The 22,093-nt window shown below is 55.4% G+C and overlaps 1 protein-coding gene across 1 annotated transcript in view; it reads right to left on the minus strand.

Annotated features, from left to right (window-relative positions):
* Window positions 1-22,093, minus strand: part of ESYT3 (extended synaptotagmin 3) — a 59,553-nt gene that overhangs the window by 23,937 nt on the left and 13,523 nt on the right. Inside the window, exons 2-14 of the mRNA XM_037139428.2 lie at window positions 16,174-16,215; window positions 13,965-14,099; window positions 10,615-10,691; window positions 8,942-9,008; window positions 8,237-8,326; window positions 7,720-7,775; window positions 6,263-6,383; window positions 4,186-4,356; window positions 3,412-3,494; window positions 1,613-1,661; window positions 1,049-1,138; window positions 502-564; window positions 320-382 (exon numbers count right to left, since the gene is read on the minus strand). Of these exons, the coding sequence (XP_036995323.2) occupies window positions 320-382; window positions 502-564; window positions 1,049-1,138; window positions 1,613-1,661; window positions 3,412-3,494; window positions 4,186-4,356; window positions 6,263-6,383; window positions 7,720-7,775; window positions 8,237-8,326; window positions 8,942-9,008; window positions 10,615-10,691; window positions 13,965-14,099; window positions 16,174-16,215 (1,107 nt within the window). The remainder of the gene's footprint in view (window positions 1-319; window positions 383-501; window positions 565-1,048; window positions 1,139-1,612; window positions 1,662-3,411; window positions 3,495-4,185; window positions 4,357-6,262; window positions 6,384-7,719; window positions 7,776-8,236; window positions 8,327-8,941; window positions 9,009-10,614; window positions 10,692-13,964; window positions 14,100-16,173; window positions 16,216-22,093) is intronic.

The following is a 22,093-nucleotide window of genomic DNA, read 5'->3' on the forward strand; positions in this document are numbered from 1 at the left end:
GGGGTGATGGAGACACAGGGTGGATTCAGGTTCTGGCTCCTCCCTCAGGTGTGTAACCCAGGCACTTAACTTTCTGGAGGATATTTGTAAAGTGGCAGTGAAATGGGACACGGTCATAATGGGACACGGCGCACACAAATGTGGGGTCGAGTCACCCAGCCTGGTGCCTGGCACGCAGTAGTCTTGGTGACGGCAGCTCATCGTCCCCAGGCTGTGTCTGCACAGCCTGCCGCCCGGAAGACGTGGGCTGTGGTTACTCTGGGGGAAAGGAGTTACCACTTGCTCTCACTCCAGTTTCCAGCCACATACACACTCCTACCTTGGTAAATCTGGAGAGTTTTTTGGCTCGATACTCGCAATTCAAGTAGTCAAAAGGGCTCCTCTGTGGTTCAAGAAGGGTAAATGAGCAGCACAACATTAGTGAATTTCCACTTCAAGTGAGCATTAGAAAGGGTCGGGGAAAAGGCAGGGCGTGTGTGACGCCGACCGGTCACCACTCACCGGCAGGTTGCAGGCGCTCTCCAGAAAGACCACGAGGATGGCAGTGGGAAGGCCAGCATGGTCCTGTGAGCAGACACAGACCCTCACTAGGTGCCCCCAGCACTGGCAGACAGACCGGTTTGGGAAAGAAGCCTGTTCATGGCAGAAGGAAGCCAGCCAGCCCTCTGCACTGGCCATGAGACCCCTCACCACCTCGCTTGTTCAGGCTGCGACTCTGACTGCAGTGTGGCGGATTGGAGTCAGACACAGGGTGGCTTTTCCCTATGATCTGGGCTGACAGTCACCAACATGCAGCTTCTAAGGAGCCCAGCTTCCCTGAACATGGCTGAGACGCTCCGTCCAGCTCTTGAGAGAGAGCAGGAGCTGCCCTGTGTGGAAGCAGGGCTGAGGGACATGTTCTCTAAAAGGTGGGGCTGGCCCGAAGACTCAGCAAGATGTCGGGGCTCAGCTCCCTCCCTCTCCCACACGCACATCCCACACATGACCAGCCCCACCACAGCTACCCCCCCGGGGTGAGTAGCTGGTGAGTCCAAACCCCCCCACTCACCTCAGTCAGAGCTTCTGGGTCAGTGATCAGTGACAGCCATTCCAGCCTCAGGTGCAGCCGCCCGCTGGTGGTGTCATTCAGGACGAACCACTGTGGGGAGGTGAGGAGGGAAAGAAAATCTCAGGGAAAGGGCCAGTGAGGTGCTACTGACCCTCCGTGGGCAGCTCAGTTCTGGGAGCTGGTGGAGCCCTAACAGAAGTGTCAGGGAAAGGGGGGACCAGATCAGGCAGGGCAGACTTGGGCTTGAGGGTCTGGGAGGTGGGGTTACAGGACTGAAGTACTACACTTTCGGGTCAGAAAACCCTCCTGCCCAGGCCCAGCCTGCCCTCCCCTGTAATGTGACCGTGCCCTGCTGGAGGTCTTCGTTCTGCGGGCACTCCCAGGAAGCTTCTCCCGACCCAGGCCCTGGTGGGTCCCTTGGACCCATTTGTGCCCGGCCCAGCTCTTGCCCCTGAGGCCGGCACATGTGGCTCAGCACGGAAGGGGCCCATGTCATAGCACCCGCGGGGCCGAAGCAACCTGCCAGAGTTGTCCGCGGAGAGGGGGTGCGAGCACCAACTCTACCTCATCCACCACTCTGTTCGCCAGGACATCCCCGAGGCAGATCTGCAGGCTGGAAGACACGGGCAGAGGGGTCAGCTCAGCTGCCAGGAGGCAAGCAGCAGGCTGCGTGGAGGCCCACCTGCGGAACTACTGTCAAACATCCGAGTGGGGCCCCGGAGACGGGATCTGGTTCCCGACGAGGAACCACTTGGAGACGACTTTCAGCCCCGGCAGAGGAAGGACTGCCCAGCCCTCAGTGCTGCCTCCCCGGGCGTGGTGCCATCTCCAGAGGGGAGCAAGCAGACACTGCCAGACACGTCGGCTGCAGATTCTCAGTGACGGTGCTACTGGCACTTGAATGGGATGATTCTTCATTGTGCAAAACTTCCTGTGCATCGCAGGGACTCAGCCTCCCTGTCTGGGGCCCTCCAAATGCCAGTGACACCACCTGCAACATCACTGGGACAACCAAATGCCTCTCCAATCCCAAACCGCCCCAGGCCTTCCGCAGGGCAGATGGCTGGCAGGGGCGTGAAAGGAGGCAGCGCCCACACTCACGGCCTGCCTGCCACTGCCCGGACTCCAGGCAGAGGGCAAACTAGTTCTGTGTAACTGCTGGGGCTGTGCTTGGGCTCAAAACACACTTGAAACGAGTTACCAAAAAACAGGAATCACAAGCCACACTTCAAATCTGCAACACTACAAAAGTTGCAACTTTTTTGTTAAGATGAGAAAAAAGATAAGCACCATTTGCTTGTGTGCTGTTTCTTAGGCTGTTGGATTGTGCTCCTCCCACTGTATTTTGTTCATACTTTCTAAAATCCTTTGTTCGTGGGAACAAGCTGCAGGAGTATGAAGATTTGTGTAAAATCCTTTTCTTGCCTCCCAGTCCACCCTGAGATGAGCAATGTCAGCAGCCCGCTGCATACCTTCCACACCTTTTCTTGTGCATGCGCACGCACACACACACACCACACACGCACCCCACCCCCACCCACCAGGGTCCTCCCTGGAAAGGTGAACCAAACTGCACACAACGGCTCTCTCCCCCATCCTGAAACACAGCGGGTGCCTGCCAGGCCAACATGCACGGACCCCACTCGTTTTATAAAGCTGCAGAAGACTCTTTCGCTTGGCAATGGCAGATTTATTCCAGCATTCATCTGGTGTCCTCTGAGGCTGGATGTTCAAATTGTTCTCAGCTATTTTTTTTTAATTCTCACTCAAGGATATATTTTATCGATTTTGGGAGAGCGAGGAAGGAGCAGGGAGAGAAACATTAATATGAGAAACAATGATTGGTCACCTCCCGTACACCTCCCGACTGGGGGTCCAACCCGCAGCCTTTTGGTGTGTGGGACAACGCTCCAAGCAACTGAGCCACCCAGTCAGGGCTACTTCCAGCTTTTTTGTTTTGTCCCCTCAGACAGTTCTGCGATACACGTGTCAGGTATAGCTTGTATAGGGTCTGGAAGTAGGACTGCAGGACCAAGAGACATGTACGTAAGTTTACAGTTTTGACGGGCAGGCCCGCCGAGCCATATCAGCCCTCGCACAGCCAAGTTTCTGTGTTCTACCCCAGTGAGTGGCCATGGTCCCTGACACTGGAGACCTGGTCACCCAGGCCAGCTCTGTCCCCGCCCACTGCTCCAACTGGGGACTCTGGGTATGTTACCAAGATCATAGAAAGCAGAGCCTATGGTATGCAAACCTCGGAGTCCTCTCTACCTCCAGGCCCCAGCCCAGGGCTGGACACTCAGGAGACATCTAGAAGGGAGGTTTGGAAAGCCCAGCACCCCCCCTCCCAGCTCAGCCCTCACCTGCCCAGGAAGTCGTCCCTGTCGTGATCCTCATCATACAGGTCCACCTCTAGGTCTTGCCCAGGGACTTCGTACACTATGAACTGGAAGGAAAGAGAGGCGAGTTGACCTGCAGGCCACAGCAACTGATGAAGCAGACCTCACACATGGCCTGGGGGGAGCTAAATTCCGGTTCCACCATCTGCCAGCTTGGAGCCCCAGGAAGGTTCCTGCCCTTCTGGATTCCTGGAAACCCCGTCCTGTAAGAGGGGAAGAATGCCCTCCCCCGCAAGGTGCAGCGATTAGAAGCAACAGGGGCAAGCCCATGGCAGGGCGGGCGCTCGGGCAGTGGCTGCTGCATGTTCCACACGGGGCTTGCATCTTCCAGAGCCCTTAACGAGCTCTGGGGCCGACCCTTCCCGTGGTAGGGATTGTGGCTGAACTTAAGGAACAGCTTCAGGTTCCTGGCATCTGGCTCTGGCTGAGAGGATTGGGACAGAACTGCCTCTAGGAGGTTTTCTCTTTTACTTTGATTTGAAAACCCAACAACACAGCTGACTGGTGGGAAAAGGGCGTGGGAACTCGTCTATGGGCTTTCCCTCCAGCAGGGCCACAGTGGCCCACCTCCGGGAGCCTGGTGGGTCTGCAAAGTGAGACTGCACTCAAGGCGTGCTCCTGTGGCCCAGTGTTGCCACCCTGGCACTTGAGGGCAAAGTCCCTGTCTACACCCAGCTCGGCCCAGAGCGGGGCCTGGAAGACATCTAAGTAGCTAATTATGTCTGAGGAGGCCCTCACCTCGAACATCTCATTCCAGGTCGGGTTCAGGTTCTTGTAGACGGTCTTGCTTCGGAAATGCTGCAGGCCAATGCTCACCTTGGCATAGGGGTCTGACTTGCCTCGGATTCCTAGGAAGTGGTCCATCTGGGCCAGCTTCTCCGCTTCCAGCAAGTGGACTCTGATCACCCCCTGGAAAAGGTCCAGCCCAAGGCTCACCACTGCTCCCTGGGCTGCACCAGCTGCAGTATCAGAGCCAAAGCCACCAGACATCACCCTGGCCCAGCTCACCCTCTCCATGGTCGGGACGGAGAGACAGCAGTCTCCTGGCCAGGGCCATGCAGCACGTGATGGCAGGGTCCAGGGCCCTGTCCACTGTGCCATGAGGCCACGCCCACACTGCTGGCCATCCCAGCCTGCCAAGCGAATGGCTTATCCAACTCCAGCCATTTCCTCCTGTGCCAACTACCATGGCCAACCCAGCCCCCTGAGAAGGTCTCCTCCTGCATTCAGCCCCTCTCTGTAACCTACATGTAGACGGACTTCCGGGGTCATTTCTTCCCGGTACCCAGGTGTAGACAGCCCTGGGGACGCTGCTCGCTGCTAGCAGTGGGTTTCTGTGCCCACAGAGGCCCCAGCACATTTTGTGCTGTGTCTTAAGGCAGAACAGAACCAAGAATTGGGAAAAAATGCAATTTAGGAGCTAGTAGCCTTCCTGCCTAGAATTATTATTTTTTAATAAAGTACATATGCATTTTCCCTTTGAGCCAGCAATCCCATTTCTAGCCCTGAAGGCATACTGCAAAAATATAAAAAGATGTTGCAAGGCTGTTTATGACAGTACATTGAGCAAAAGCCAGACATGACTCAACCGTCTGTCAATCAAGAGCTGGTGAAAGAACAGTGCAGCCGTCAGAATGAGGAAGGGCCCGCCGACACGGTCGTGGGCAAGGTACACGACGCCCGGCCTGAATCAAGCAAGGCAGGGAGACCTGGAGTGTGCAGCCACTCACCAAAGGGGTGGAATGCAGCACACATCAGCACATGTGCGGGGCTGCTCACGTTGGAAAACAAACGGTGGAAACAGCGGAAGGACAAACCGTTATGTACGGGGGAAGGTGGAGACTCGGTGGAGGGACAGGGGATAGAAGCCGAACTCCTTAAAATATAATTCGTTCCATCATATTGGTCTTTGGAATGTTTTTTACCTGATTGCAAAAGTTAAGGAAGTTGAGGTAAAAACTAAACCCTAAAAATAGAAAAAGGACTGAAGCAAATCAATGTAAATATTCATGGGCAGTTGGTGTCACAAGCAGAGGACCTGTTCCTAGAGTTTAAAGAGTGGCCGCTTGACAGTACATTTGAGTGGGAAATGCCCTAGGAACGATGTTTTTAGTAGTTATGATGCAGGTGATGCGTTGTATTGTTATTCTGAGACTGCCTAACCTATAGCGTGGGGTGCAGCCCTGGCACCATGATGGCAAGGCTGAGAGGACGTATGTGTTCCCTCGCTGGCTGGCCCCTTGACCCTGCAGGGCCTCCGTAGGCTGATGCCATACTGGTGCTGATGGTGAAAAGGGCACTTTCTCCTCTGCTGAGGCCCTGACTCCCAGCTCAGAGGGCTCTGGGCCATGGCCAGGGCACCTTCTGTAGGAAGACCACATGACTGTCCTCAGGGGCCTCCCTAGCTGGACCCAGGATGGAGAGGGCAGTGGTGCCAAGCACCCAAGAAAGCCCCACATCTGGCTCTACTGAACATCTGCTCCCCAGTAGACCCCAAGGATGGAGTCGGGGGACTTCCTGTCCCTGAAGGAGGGTGAGAGACTCCTGGAGTTTCCTGGGGGACACAGGTGTGTGTGTGACTGCTCATAGTCCACAGCCCAGGCCACAGAGGGGTACCAGGGTCCAGGAAGGAAGGCCACCTGGGCTTTGTCCCTCCCTAGATGGGTGACTTTGGGCAAGTCATTCTACCTTCCCGTGACTCAGTCTTCGCCCTGTAAAAGGGAGGTGTCACGCCCCCGCAAGGCAGAAATAAGGATTACCATGTGAAAATGCACCCTCCCCAACACTGTGCTCCGCAGCTGATGTGGGTACTCACACAGGGCAGAGGGAAGCGCAAGTTGGTCACATCCAAGTCCTTCTTCACTGGCAGGGTCACACGGTTGGGCAGCACCAGGTGGGTGGCAATGAGGTCCTCCAGCAGGCTGTCTGACAGCTCGCTGCGGACAGTGGGCAGGGACAGCCGTGGAGGGGCGGCACCCTCTCCCCCAGGCCACCTGCCCCTCCACCCATCCCCGGAGCTGCCACAGGAGCAGAGTGCCAGGGTGCACACAGCCCTGACCACTGCCCGCCCCCATCCTGCTTTGCTCTGCCCTGAGGCATCACAGCATGGGCGCTACCAGTGAGGACCTGAAGCTGCGTGAGAAGCCATGTGACCTTGGGTAGCTTGATAACCTCTGGACCTGTTTCCTTGTATCGAAACTGAGGATTGTCGTACCCGCCTCCGAGCATTTTTACGGGAATGACTGACACGTGGAACGTGCTGAGAGCAGTGCCTAGTGTGCAGTAGGTGCCAGCTGACATTTGCTGCCTCAGCCCTGACATCGCACCCACATAATCTTTGTCTACTGGCTGACCCCGTCTGCCCCCAAGGGGAGCAGGGACAGTTCCTGGAAGAGGACTGGTCACAGTCGGTGCTCAGTAAACGTTTTCTGGCTGAAAAACCTGTGACTGGATCCTGAGTCCAGGGGGCCTAGATCAGTGGGAACGTCCCCCAGTGAGCTAGCAACAGGTCCTCCCACAGGTCGGGGCAGCTGCCTGAGCCGGCGAGCCAGCAGGCGAGTGCCCTGGCTGGCCCGGCTGGCCCTCCCTGGTGGGGGTGTGTCCACACAGGCCGGAGCCCTTCTCTGCTGGGGGCCCGTGGCTCTGAGTGTGGCACCCCCTCCCTGCCAGCCCCAGGAAGGTGGGATTTCCCAGACCGGCTCCTCCTCACTGGCGCCTGCTTTAAGAGCCCCCGGTCCCGGTCCCAGCCTGTGTTTGGGCCATGGGTGGGGGTGGCCACATGGGCTTGCCAGCACACACTCTGTGAGAAGGATGAGAGGAAGTCACTCGTATGTGTCCGCACCACCACACACCCCTAAGTGTTCTCCCAGGAACCCCAAGACAGAAAATCCGGGCCCTGCTTTTACTGAGGAACCACCCAGAGAGGTGAAGTAATTGACCCAAAGTCACACTGTTGCTAACCAACAGAGCCAGGAGCCTCATTAGCCCACATGACTCCTCTAGGACATCGAGTCCAATTACCCCCTCTACTCACCTGTGACCTGTGTGTGTGTGTGTGTGTGTTTTCCAGGCACAGTGTCTGCCCAAACAACACTGGTAGCCCCCCAAGTCCCAGTGCAACTCCCTGGGATGGGGGAGAACCCAGTGCCTCTCCCTCTCCCAACACAAGGAGCCGAGAAGGAGGGCAGCCATTGTGCACCTCCAGTCACTGACTGAACAGCCCCCCAGAGCCCCACACGTGGGCTCGGCCTGGAAGTGCTCACAGACACTTACTTGATTCCTGGCGCATCCAGCAGGTTGGTCAGGCCGGTCCAGTTGATCTGCAGGTGCTGCGGGGCAGAGGGAGGCTGGCTGCTAGGCCGCAAGGAGCCAGAAGCCCAGGGCTAAGAACCCTCTGCTGAGTGCCTCACCCCCACCCACATGGAGAGCCCAGCCTGCTGGGGGGTGTCAGGCGGTGAGGGCACCTCCCAGTCCTGCTCAGGCCCTGGCTCAGGATGGGCCACAGCTGTCAGGCCTGCTGCTTCCCTGCCAGAGTGACCACAGGAGTGGCCGGTGCACATGGATCCTGTGTGACCCTGGCAAGGCTCCTCTCTGAGCTGTTTCTGGTCTTGCGGAGAGCCGAGTCAGGAACCTCAGGCTGCCGTAGAGTACACCAGACAGGTGTGTGAGTGCCCTGGTCTGCATGGGCTCGGGCAGCCTCCATTCTCGGCTCCAGCCAGTGCCTGGGGCCCAGCAGGCATGCGCTCACCCCCAGGGAGCGGCAGGCCTGCCTGGCTTCCATGGGGCTCACCGGCTTTTGAAGAAAGAACATGGTCACAGCTCCCACGAATGGCTTGTCCACCAGGAGAGGGTCCAGGATGATCCGCAGTGTGCCCTGCAACTGGATGGCACAGAGGGCCCGAGAGGGGCCTCAGCCTCCCTTCCTCCTGCACCTGCGGCACTCGGCTGAGGCCACTGCTGTCTCACTCAGGCCCAGGCCCATGCCACCCCCAAATGCCAGGGCCGCCTGCTGTCACAACAGGGACCACACTCAGAAACAAACATGACACGCCTTTGCTGCCTCCCCAGGGTGCACTGGACCCAGGGACCTGCAGCCTTGCCCACATGTCAGGCCCATCTGGCCAGTGGGAACCCAGGAGTGGGTCCCACTCAGCTCCGGTACTCCTGCTCCGAGACATTTCCACCTTCTCGATGCTCCCTAGTTTCTAAGCATAGGGTCTGCATTACCCCATAAACAGGGCTACCGACATCTCTCTGAGGGACTTTACAAACAGAGACAAGTGCGGGGCTGTGAGGCTGAGCAGCAGGTTGGTGAGGCGCAGCCATCACTTCCTGGCCCTGTGACCTCCAGCCAGGAGTCCCCCAGTCATTACCAGCTGGGGGCTTGGTGTCATCACCCACTTCCGCAGCCGGCTCTAGTGTGAGCCCCTTTCCCTGGCTCTGATCCCTGCCCCGGGGACAGGAATGGGGGGCAGTCCTGGCGGGCTCCACTCACCTGGATCCCATTCACACCAGCCTGTATCTTCTGCAGCTCCACGCTGATCTCGCAGTCCCCAATGTAGCTGGAAGTGGGGAGGGAGAAGGAAGGCGGAGAAGAGGAGCAAGTGCACCACTCAGAGAGGCTGGGGAACTGGCCCAGCACCCCCAGCCCCGGCCCAGGCAGCGGCCCCCCAGCCTGGGCCCTGCCTTACCCTCACACGGTCTCTCTCACAGCCTTGGCTTTCCTTGGCTCTGTGCAGAACTGACCTAGGCCCAGACCCTGGGGCACAGAGGCCCAGGTCCCCGCACCAGGAGTCCCAAGCACACCGCCCACCTCTGCCCATGATGATAGTGGCTCTGGCCACCACCCTGTCTCACGGCACCCCATGGACGTGAAGGAGGGGCTCTTGGTAAACACAGTGCTCACCCCTCTGCCAATGCTATGCTCCTGCCCCATCTCTGCCCAGGTCTCTTCCCTGAGGACAGAGCAGCCACACTGCTTACACCCAGCCCTCACCCAGGGTGTTGCTGGGGGTGGTGGAGGGGGGAAGGCAACGTTCTTAGGAGCCCGAGTCCTGCTGGCAGCTCTTGCCAAGAGGTGGGCACAGGGAGCCCAGAATGAGTGCCTGCGAGGCCAAGGATCAGGAGACCCCGAGTAGAGCGAGGGGAGGGAGAAGGCGGCCATCAACTATCTGCGGGACACAGGCAGGGGAGCTGATGTCCCAGAAATGCTGAGCACCCCCTGCAAGGTCGGGGGTCGGGGGAAACCTGGGCACTCCGGGAGCTGCCTGGGAAGTGGGGCGCGTACACCAGATAACCTTGACGGGCCCCAAGCATCCACATAAGGGTCTGTGGCAGTGCCTTGGGGCCAGGATGCCCAATAGCCATCACCAGCCCAACACACTTGAAACCGGCCCCCCAATGGGGAGGGTGCTCCCTGAGCTGACTCCTTGTCTTCCCAATGTGCCCTCCGTGCCAGCCTCTGGGCTAAGGACAGGAAATATGAGACACTGGGAAGGAACGGCAACATTCTGGAACCTCAGGAGTTGATCCTTGTTCCTTTAAAACGCAGTTTAAATTGCACCACCTCCAGGAAGACTTCCTGATTTCAATCTGTCTTCTCACCAACTCAAGCCTATTACAAACCTCATTCAAAAAAGGTGCCCTTGCCCAACCCACTGAACTAGTCCCTCCTGTGTCTTTGCATCCTTTGGTTTTTCTGAGGTGACACAGAGCCCCATTCCCTCACAGCCTGTGCTCAGAGCTCCCTGAGCCTCACTGCAGGCCACAGCTTCTTCCTGTCACCCTTGCTCCCTCTTGCTGCCTCCTCCCTGAGGCAGTCGGTATGAACCTCCAGGTGACCTGGTCCTGGCTTCTGAGGAAGCGCTGCTGCCTGGGCCTCGGTACCAGAGCACGCACCCCAGGGCCTGCTCTGCTGGGAGAAGCCAGGCCTGGGCTGAGGGGTCAGAGGACGGTGGCTCCCCTGAGACGATCCATTCTCCTGACACTCCTCCTCGTCCCAAGCAGGGAACCTGTGCTTCAGCCCAGGACAGGCGAGGGAACTGTGCTCTGAGGGGCGTTCACACCCCAAATTAGAGTGTACACATGCCACCCCGGCTTCAGACTGTCCGTTCCCACAGAGTGTGCCCCTGGACCCCACACCCGGCCCCCACGGGCTTGAGGGCTCACCAGATCTGCAGGTCCAGCACCACCTGCCTCCGGTTGTGCTTGTTAGTGTGTGCCTTGACGCCGTTGACCCTGGGGCACTGGAAGAGACGCCAGGGGGTGGGGTCAGCCGAGGCCTTGCAGCCCAGGGCGTCGCTGCCCCCTCCCAACCCTGGGTTTTGTCCACTGCAAGCAACATGACCCCGCGCTCCTGGGATGAGGCACAAACCCCAAAACCCAACCCACAGGCCCTGTCCACCTTCGTCACCCCGATACTTCCCGCCCTAGAATGTGTACCCTTGTGTCTCTCTCCTACCACCCACTCTGCACCAGGCACTGGCCTGGGGAGAAGGCAAGGAGCAAGGTGACCGAGCCTGTCCTCGTGGGCTCGCAGCCCAGCAAAGGAGTCAGCGGGGGATATGGGGGGTGGCCTACACTGTCACATGGGCATTTGGGGACTTTGGGAACACCTTCCAACCCAGCTTGGGGTGGGCAGAGGTTAGTGAAGGCTTCCTGGAGGAGGAGCTGGTGGAGAAGCAGTTCTGGCAGATAAGCCGGGATCGGCCCCTAAGGGTAAAGGAAGAGGGAAGAGTCCCTTGGCCGGGTGACCCAACCCTGGGAATGTGAGGGCCCCGGGCCGGGGCCACAGTCCCCAGCCTCTGGGGCAAGGGCTGAGTCCCTAGATCATTATTCTGCCCAGGCTTTCCCGTCCCATCTGGTGGCACTTGAGTGCGGCCAGGCTGTTATTTATCAAGAGTGAAAAATAAATTTCATTTGACTGTGAGTAAGTGAAACACAGGCTGATGTGGTTAGGGGCAAAACTCGCTAACACTGGGAACTTAGTTTGAAATGCATTTAAAAAAAGATGAGAAGAGTGACAGAGGCATGGATATGAACTAGAGTAAATATAGAAAAGGTTAATTGTACAACCGGATGGTTAATTCTCCCGATGTTTGGCTTTAAAAATTTTTCATAATAAATACTGAAGAAACAATTCGGTCCACCGTACTGAAGGAAGCATTCCATCACCTTTCCATTCTCCCCACAGAAAGCGGCACTCACACAGCACTGCCCCCTGAAAGGTTATCAAAGAGAACAGAGCAAAAATGCAGAGAAAGGTACCACAGGGAACTGGTGAGCAGTTAATTAAAATCACTGTGTAGTTTTTCCAGAGTTTTGGACATGTGTAATATGTTTAATGTATAAGTTGCTATGATTTATTTTCTTATTCTCATACTTATTTTATATTTATTATTTCTCCTAATTTTATAGTTTAGATTTTTTTCTTTAAGAGGGTTCCCAGAATTGCAGAAATTTCAGGCCCACAGCACCTGGCTCTACCTTGGCTCCAGGGCCTTGATGTTAAGAGACCCAGAAAAGCCAGTGGAAGTGTGTGTGGAGGGGCTGAAAGGTGGCTGTGACTGGCTTCCACAGTCTGGAGCCGCTGTCCCCCGACCCCCACCCCTGAGGGGTCAGTTTGCAGGCACCTGTGACAGCTCAGCCAGCCCCAAGACCCCATGTGCGGAGCCCAGTCCTGGGCAGGGCCACCCACCTGCAGACCCTACCACAAAGGAAGGAGAACCACCGTCTGCACGTCCGTGCTGTGCTGGCGGGCCGGCCCTCCTAGCCCAGGCCTCACGGTGAGGTGAGGGGCTCACGGCTGGAACTGGGCCCCTCTGGTGCTCTGGGCCAGGTGCCTATCTAAGCACCACTGCTCACACAGCCACGCAGAGCAGAACGGCCCAGAGGCTGGGCCTGTTAGTGATGCCTCACAGCCACCCTTAGAAGTGGGTCCTTTCCTTTTACAAACTGAAGCTCAGAGCGGTTGTGTCACTGGCCCTAGGTCATCACAGCACAGAGGGGAGCCGGGCATGGACACTCGGAGGGGGCCGTAGACACTCATGGGGATGAAGGAAGAGGGTGCGGTGAGTGCACTGGGTCCTGGCCAAGCCCAGGAAGATCACCGAGGAGTCCTCTGCGACCTCCACAATGGAGCAGAGTGGGGGTAAGGCCTAGGTGGGAGGAGACAGGATGGGAAGGGCTTTGAATGCCAGGAGTCAGGTATTTCTCCTGCGGGGCCCGAGTGTCTAGTCAGCCTCCAGGTCCCTGGACAGGTGCTCCTGGTGTGATAAAAATCATTCCTCAGGACCAGCCACTGAGAGGCCTGCTTCTGCTGCCAGCAAGGGACCACCTTCCAGCAGTACCACATCCCACGGGCACCACCAGACTATCGGCCCAGCTGAGCAGGCCCTGCTATAAACCCCGCAGTGTAAAAGCTGCCAGGCTCTCAGCCTGCTGAATTCTACAAATGCCAACTCAGATAGCACCCCCTCCGGGAAGCCTTCCCTGACTACCACAGCGCTCATGCCCCTCCCCTCCTGAATTCATGCATTCCTCCACCACCTCACCTACCTACACTGCCATGTTGTCATCCACCTGTATACGCATCTGCCTGCACAACAGGACAGTGGCCTTCCTGAAGGCAGGGACACGGCTGTGCCCACCTTTGTCTATGGCGCCTCACATGCAGCCTTGCTCAGTAAGTCACACATGAGTAAGTAAAACAGGAAATGAACAAATGAACCAGAGGATGTTGGGACCAGCCAGCCCTGGTAGAATCCGAGTGACAGGGCCAGAACGTCCAGGGCTCAGGCAAGGGCTCACTCCGGGCCTGGCGTTTTAGAACTGGGCCCACGCCCTGAGGCTGGCAGACACCTGCTTGTTCCAGAGCAGGTCAGAGGCCAGCACCTCCAGTTTACCGGGTGACGGACATCACCATGGTTCTCTGCCCAGGGGGCGCATTTTCAGATGACCAAAGTAAGACACTCCAAGGGGGCACTTTGGGGCAAGAGGAGTGGGGTGAAGGGTAGAATCAGCCACACAGCCTAGAATAGGGAGGGATGTTACAAGTGTGAAATTGAACCTTCTGTTACCCAGGCCACCTATTATCTTCACAGAAGTGGCCTGGGCTTGTGACACTGGCTGCCATTAGCAGAGCGGCCACACCGTCCCCTGAGTGAGGGTGTGTTCTCCCAGCCAAAGCCTGAGGGTAGCACGTGTGAACTGTGCATCTTGTATTTGTCTGGCTTCCACCCCACGTGACGTCTTTTCAAGACATTTGGAACTGTTTCCCACCCCTCCTCTCTGTTCTCTCCACCTGCGGCTTCCTTGGAGCCCGCGGAGAGGGCGGGGCTGGGTCCTGAAGCCGAGGGGTCGAGGCTGAGGCCCAGGGGCTGGGAAGCGCGGCTGGGGGCCAGGCCCCCTGGGAAGCCCAGTGGGATCTTTTCCCAGCCAGTGACCTGGGGCAGGGGATGGGGACGGAGAAGGCTGCACGGCAGGCCCAGGACGCCCTTCCCGAGAGAGACAGCACTGACCTTCTGTCCGAAGCAGAGCTTGGTGAAGGTGAAGGTCCTCAGGTGGACGCTCTTCTCGCGGATCTTGGGCTCGAGCTTCTCCCGGAACTTGTTTTCCATAATCATGCTCAGGTAGGGCCAGATCTGGGAGATGATCTGCGAGCACAGGAGAGGCCCTTGGTCGGCAGGCCTGGCCCCCTCCACCCCCCGCCCCAGGCTGTGAAGCATGGCCTCCTCTGGTCTAACCACAGCCCTTGCTAAAATCTAACTTGAAATTTCACTCAAAAAATTTAACATTGAAGTGTTATATTTAAAAAATCTATTTTAAATACTGGTGTATCCATATGAGGGCCATGGGATCCTTCGCTACCTGTCTGCCTGCCCACCTATCCGTCCGTCTGTCCGTCACACATTGGCCAACTACAGCAGTGGTTCTCACATGCACGCAGGCAGGGGACCCCCAGGTCTGGAGCTGTGTTGCAGAGCGCATGAAATGGTCATTCGCCGAACCTAACGTTACCACACCCTTCGGTTCTGTGCTAAAAACATAAATCATCTGAACCTTCATTGTGGAATAAATATCTAGCAGCTGGCTAGAAGTTTAAGAGAAAGAAATCACAGACAAGAAACTTCAATTGTTTCCTGTGGATTTAGCTTTCTTCTAGCAACCAGAAAGGGCTGCCTTCTGCTGCAGATTTCTACGGCAGAACGATTCACAGTGCTGGTCTGGGCACAAGGGCAGGGCCTGGGTGGGGAGGGGGCGGTTGGCAGAGATGGAGCCTGGTGGCCGAGAGGCGATCAGAGAGGGCGAGGAAGGAGGGCGAGCCAGCCCGGGGGCTCTGTTTGGGGTAAAGGCTTTTCCTTCTTCCTTCCCTCAGACTTGGGCCTCAGTTTAAGGATGCGCCTCCCCTTTCTAAGCCTGACTGGAGGAGCCTGGAGACGTGAGGTCTCTCTCAGAGGCCTGTCTAGGGGCTGGTCCCATCTTCCTGCCTCACTGCTCTGCCGTTTGCCGAGTGCTCCTTGTGCACCAAGCTCTTTGGGATGCATCTGGTGCCCTGGTGTGTGGCTCGTCTGCACACTGTTTCTGCATCTGGGAGCCTCGTCCCACTGGTCTCTGTGTTGGTGCAAGAAAGATGTCACACATGTGGGGCCTGGGAATGGGCAAACACACAGAACAGCACCGTGCGGGAGCTGTCAAGGTGTGTCTGGGCAGCTCTGGGCCTGCACGCATCCACAGAAATCTGTTCACACCTCTTAAAGGGGCAAACCACTTCCTCCAAAGTTTACCTGGAGGCTGAGAACAGTGTTTGACCCACTTGCAATGGCATTTTGGGTAACACGAGCATAGCAACTGTGGATCAAAAACCATCGGGGAGTCCTTTTTATATCTAACCTAAGTCATTGCGGCTCTGGGCTGAGCCTGTACCGAGAACAGAGGCAAGGTCTGTGTTAGACACAGGAGGCTCACGGAGGGCTGGGCAAGCCTTCACGTTTAGGGGCAGGCTTGGGCAGATCAGGCAGGAATCAGACTGATTTCTCACTGTAGGGGGCTGAGGGGCAGACGTGGAGTCCCAGAGCCCAGCCCCGGGGGCAGCTGGCAGCAGAGCCCACAGAGTTCCCCGTGTGACCCAACAGCAGCCACGCCTGTGGTGACAGCTACCCCGCACCCACGATGTGCAGGGCACTGAGGTGCGTCAGCGACCTCGTTAACCCTCCCAACAGCAGCACGCGCCAGCAGGGACCACAACTATTCTCACTGCTCGGAGGAGGGAACCAGCTCTGGGAGGTCAGGCGGCCTGCCCAGGTCACCAGGCCAGTGCTGGCGGGTCTGGGCTGGGAGCCAGGCCACAGCCAGAGGCAGTCACAGAATCAGCCCCCTCCAGCCCTGAGGAGGGGCTAAACCGGGCCTGGGGCCACTGGCAGCTGCACTTTTCTCTCTCGTATTTTCTAACCTTTCTGCTGCCCCCTGCATTAATTGCACAGTTAAAAAAATTTTTTTTTCCAAAGAAAAGTCATGGCCTGGTGATAAGAAGCAGGAGGGCGGTAAGGGCTAAGGGGAGAGACAGACAGAAGGCCCCGACCCCAGCGACCCCAGCGACCCCAGCGACCCCAGCGAGGGTCTTTGTCCACATGGAGCCCCACCCCCATCCCCGCGGTGACTTGGCTGCAGACAAGCAGGGCAGGACCAGGCCTGGGCAAGGCCAGTCCCGGGGGGCATTGCTGGCCTTACCTTGTTGGCCCACTCGACCCGCTCCACATCCGGAAAGTGGATCTAAAAAACAGGAGCCCAGGGGGAAGTTAGACTTCAGACCTACAGGACCCTGGGAACCAGATGGCTGCCCGGGTAAGCCAGGCAGTGCTGCAGGGCGGGTTCCCACTCCCACCAGCATCCAGCACCCAAGGCACCTGGCCAGCGACTCAGCCAGCCCTGTGCTCAAGGATCACACCATCCAGTGGGGCAGCCACACACAACTCATCAGCACCCACACACGGCTGTGACACTGACATGCTGCGGGCCGCCAGCTCTGGCTTGGGGTGCCCTGTGAGCGGCTCGGGGGGGGGCTTCTCCTCTCCCCCAACCCTGAGCCCACAGGCTGGAAGCCACTCAGTTCACTTGTGCAAATAAGGCCTTCCTTCCCGGTGGAAGGTCGGGACCCCAGCTTGGGCCCTGCCCGCCCAGGGTAATACCGAGCTTGCTCCTGGCAAATTCTGTCCCCCTTATTCCTTTTAATGACACAAATATTACTCAGTAGAAAAATTAGAGAATGTAGCTATGCAAAAGGGAAAATATCTTATCAGAGAATGCCACCCAGTGGTAATGGTTGCTAGCCAGTTGATACATTTCCTTCCAGTCTTTTCCAGAAACGTGTGTAGTTTTTATAGAAATTGAGGTCACAGCATTTTTGTAGCATGTTTTCGACTTAAAGCTATAGTGTGAATGTGCTGACTGTAAAGGTAACTGTTGTCAAAAAGGGCATCACGTGGTTTCCATTGTCCTCAGGGGAGTGGGGCTGCTGGGGGACCCTGCTCAGCTCCCGGAGCCCCGCCCAAGCCCTCCCCTCCCCAGCCTGCAGGCCCTCGGGCCAGTCAGCAGCACAGCTTCCTCCAGGTCACAGCCCCGGGACAGTGCCTGCTGGGTGAGTCCTGCCCCATCCCTGTTTGGGGACAGAGTTCCCCAAGACAAAGTGAAAATCCTATTATCTAACCTTTGCATGACACTATGCAAAGCTTAACATCCTCCCCACAAGAGTCTTGATCTCCAAAAGTATTTGCTGAGCCTTTGAACCACCCCCCACCCCCAGGGCTTCTGGGATGGACAGAGGGCAATGAGCATATGGACGGCTGGCACAAAACGTGAATAAAATGTCAGCAACGGCCATTGCTGTCACCATGCCCCACGTCCCAGTGCACAAGGCCAGCTGCAGATGGGCCTGGGACCGCCCAAGGTGGAGAAAGGGCCTGACCTTCCCGGCAGGAATTGGGGTTCACTGTCCAGGGACAGAGGGGAGGTGCCCATGCCGCTCACACGCCCAGTGCGCACTCTCAAGCCCCAGGGTGCCCTGAAGGCCTAATCTCAGACGCTGGCCAGGACCCCTTGCCCAGGAGAAGAGCCATTTCCAAAGGAGGGATTAGGCAACCGAATTCTCTTGGAACACAGTGTGGAACAGCCTGAGAGGTCAGAGGAGCCCAGTGCTTCTGAGACTCCTGGGCCATCATGCCATTCACCCAGCCTCTGTTTCCCCAGCTCTGGGCAGTGGCCCATACTAACCTGGAGAAGCCTCCTATATTCCGAGGTGCTGCAGGAATACCTGACTCCCAGAGGGAGTGCTGGCCCAGCCCCCAGGAACGGGGTGCTGAGGGGGAAGTGGGGTCAGGCCCACCAGCCTGCTCACCACACAGTCCCTACAGTCAGCATCCAAGTGAGCTATCTGGAGAGTGGAGGGTGGGACCCTCTCACTGCCCCCATCCCCGGGCCCAGCACTAAAGTAAACACTTCTGCACGTGGGCCCTGCGAGGGGCCCCAGCCACACCATGGCCTCATTCCCTCCTAGCTCTCAGTGACCTTGACCTTCTTTGTTCCCACCAAGGCCTGCACGTACCATCCTGTGGATCTGAAACACACTTCTCTACCCCCTTGCCCCACTCATCACCACATCTGACTCCACTTCGTCCAGGTAGCCTTTTCAGATCTTTCACGTGGGGGCTGGCTGTCCCTGTTGCGTGTCTCCACCGCAGCACTTCCTGCATGTTGCTAGAGCAGCTTGCTCTCACACCTTGCCTTCTGAGCAGATTGGAAGCCCTAGTGGGCTGACTCAGCCTTGATCTCTATTAGGGCCTGTCCCTGGCATGTGAATGTCTTAATTAATATTTGTGGAATGAATGAATGTCTGAATGAATGAATGCAAGGTGCTTGCCCTCAATTTGCTCCCAGGCCAGGGAAGGAAGCAGGCAATTCACAGGTCGTTCCAGTGCAGGACCAGAGCTAAGAAGGACAGGCAGGGGGGGCATCTTAGAGGAGAGTTGGGCTGTAGCTGGGTTCTCACTGGCATCTCTGGCTGGACCCCTACCTCTCCCCCTACCCTAACCACTGCACTTCCCACCCATCCTGCCCCAGGGCAAACCACATGCATACCCCTTGCCCCAGGTGGTCTATACCCCTGGGAGCTGAGAAGTTCTGATCTGCTGGACCTGGAAAGGGGATCCAGGTTGGCCGGTCCAAGCCCAGCCACACTTGGGAGTCAGACCAATTCCTGAGCTGGCCCGCATCTGCTGCAGCAGAGTGCCTCAGGGTGGGGCCTTCCATTTTATTTTGAACAAGCTCCTGACAAGATTCTGGAGTTCAGTCAGGTATGGATGGGGGGGACCACTGACCAGCCCGTCTCTTGCTTCAGAGTGACCCACACTCACCCTGACCATGAGGACAGCAACAGAAGGCCCAGGGCCTGCACAGATGAACTTTGTCCCAGGGACTTGGGGCCACCCATGCCTGTATCTGAGGCTTCTTGCTAAGAAATCCTACAGACAGTGAGTTTGAACTCCTGGACAGAGCAGCAAATCAGACCAAGAAAATAAGAGACCATGGGTCGCCCCATTCCAGCTTGGGCCCTCCGAAGGCCCTGCCTGGGCCTGACTCTCAGCACCTACCGTCTCTCCCCAAGGAGACAATGGGAGAACCAGGCCACCTGCTCTGGGTCCCTGAGTGGGTTCGGGACCAGGGAATGAAATTAAGAGACCGACACTTATGGAGCAGCTCCCTGTACCCAATGCTCGGTCTGATGTGAACCAATAGTTATGTTTCCATCATCATGGGCCTGTTTTAGATCTTCCCCTACTCCAAATTCTCCAAGTTATTTTGTTTTTATCTATTGGATTCATATTTCGATAGTTTAATTTAGGTCCACTGTCTGGAATATTTAATTGTGGGTAAGATAGGCTTGTAATTTCGTTTCTCTTATACTCTGAGGCAGTTTTCTAAGATCACATACCACCCCCAACCCCCACCAAAGAGGCTGTCCACTTTTCTCCTAGCTTATGAGGCTACTTCCTTCACACACCAGCATCTGCGTGGTTCTGAACTTGGCACTGAACCCCACGTCCTGCTCCTGAGCTGGCACCATTCTGTTTTAATTGCTCCGGCTTTGCCACATTCCCTGGGGTAAGGTGAATCCATCTCGTCGCTTTTCTTTCTCAGGCTGATTTTTAGAAAATAGTAGGTATTTATATTTCTATATGACCTTAGAATCATCTTGTCGATCTTCAAAAACAATCCCCCTTGGGTTTTGATTGCTCTATTTTTTAACTTGTGGGTTAATTTGTGAGAGAACTGACATCTTTACAATATTAAGTGTGCATCCACGAACAGAATATTCCCCTTCAGTCACTTTGGTTGTATCCACGCAGGATCATAAACTGCTTTCTATCGAAGTCCTGTACATGTTGTTGTTGTTGTTAGATTACTCTGTGGGCTTTGTGGTCATTAGAAATTTCATTTTCTGGGCAACTTGGTTGCATTGTTACTAGTTGTAATAGCTCATTGATTCTCAGAGGTTATTTACATCCATTTAGAATCTCCAAATAATAACCATTTTTGTCTTTTGCTCCCTGCCCTTTTCCTATTATTTCTCATGTGTGACTCCTTGGCCGAGACTTCTTGTCCTGTGCTGGGGGCAGTTGGGTGACAGCAGCCCCTCGATTCTGTCCCTGCCTCAAAGGCAAGCTTCTCCATCAAACATGGTTTTGCTATCGATTTTCAGAGGACAGCCTCTACCAGACTGAGGAAGTTCTTTTCAACTCCTAACTTCCCAAGATCTTCCATTATTAACAAGTATTGGACTCTATTCAATATTTTCCCATATCCATTGAGATCATCATGTTACTTTTTTCCCTTTCATCTGCTAATGTGGTCAACTTAACTGATGTTTCTTTCTAAAGCAGAAGCACCTCAAGTTCCCGAGTTAAACCCCCCCTTTTGTAGGATATTTAGTCGGCCTGATATTTCACTTAGGTTGTATACACTCATGGCTCAAAGTGATGCCTACAGCTTTTGTTCTTCTACAGTTTGTATCTGGTTTTGGTGTGAAGATTTTACAACATATTGTAAAATGAGTGAGACAGCTTAGGTAAGCCTCCTCTTTTCTGGAACAACTTGTAAATATAGAAACTATCTGATCCATTCTTCTGGCCAAGATGGAGGCGTAGTGGAAACACTGCGCCTCATTGCACAATCAAGTTTAAAGACAACAAGGTTTTAGTAACAAAAATGCAACCAAAACACAGAAAATTGAACTGTACGGAAGTCCGACAACAATGAACCGTTCAGCCAGACTGGTAAGAGGAGTGGAGCCAGCAGCTGGCGGAGCAGGGTTGCGCAGAAAACTCGGCTAGACCGACCCAGGTCACACAGTTGCATGCAGATAAACCAGGCAAAGGAGTGAGCAGTGAGACAAACTGAGCAGGCCCCAGTGGCTTTCAGGAAGCAGCAGAGGGAACCGCCATTGCCCCTCTCTGACCCCACTTCCACATACAGCATCACAACCCAGCCACCTGGGTTGCCCCAGCTCTGGTAAACATCTAAGGCTCCGCCCTTCGCTACATAACAGGCGCAAAAAGACCAAAACATTATGGCTCAAGAACAGTTCAAAGCCCCAGAGCCAATAATTCTAAGTGACCAAGAGATAGCCAACCTATCAGAGGCACAGTTCAAAACACTGGTGATCAGGATGCTCACCAGTGCATTTAGTCGGTTGATTTTAGTCACATAGTAGAGGAACAAATGAAGGCTAAACTAATTAAAATAAAGGGAAATGTACAGGAAACCAATAGTGATGGAAAGGAAACTGGGACTCAAATCAAGAGAGTGGACCAGAAGGAAGAAAGAAAAGAACAAACATAAAAGAATGAAGAAACAAGAATTCGAAAAAATGAGGAGAGGCTTAGAAACCTCCAGGACATCTTTAAACATTCCAACATCCGAATTATAGGGGTACCAGAAGGAGAAGAGGAAGAGCAACAAGTGGAAAACTTATTTGAACAAATAGTAAAGGAGAACTTCCCCATTCTGGAAAAGGAAATAGACTTCCAGGAAGTCCAGGAAGCTCAGAGAGTCCCAAAGAAATTGGACTCAAGAAGGAACACACCAAGGCACATCATCATTACATTAGCCAAGATTAAAATGAAGGAGAGAATCCTAGAAGCAGCAAGAGATAAGGGAACAGTCACCTACGAAGGAGTTCCCATCAGACTGTCAGCTGATTTCTCAAAAGAGACCTTCCAGGCAAGAAGGGGCTGGAAAGAGGTATTCCAAGTCATGAAATCTAAAGACCTACAGCCAAGATTGCTCTATCCAGCAAAACTTTCATTTGGAATGGAAGGGCAGATAACGCACTTCTCTGAGGTCAAATTCAAGGAGTTCATCATCACCAAGCCCTTATTATATGAAATGTTAAAGGGACTTACCTAAGAAAAAGAAGATAAAAAAATATAAACAGTGAAAGGACAGCAAACTCACAGTTATTAACAACCACACCTAAAACAAAAGCAAACTAAGAGGACAGCTAGATCAGGAGTGGAGCCATAGAAATGGAGATCACGTGGAGGGTTAGCAACAGGGGAGTGGGAGAAGGAGAAGGGGGGAGAAGGTACAGAGAATA

This window comes from Artibeus jamaicensis, unplaced genomic scaffold (genome assembly GCF_021234435.1).
Source record: "Artibeus jamaicensis isolate MK-2021 breed Jamaican fruit bat unplaced genomic scaffold, CSHL_Jam_final contig_519, whole genome shotgun sequence".
In the NCBI taxonomy this organism is placed as follows: Eukaryota; Metazoa; Chordata; class Mammalia; order Chiroptera; family Phyllostomidae; genus Artibeus; species Artibeus jamaicensis.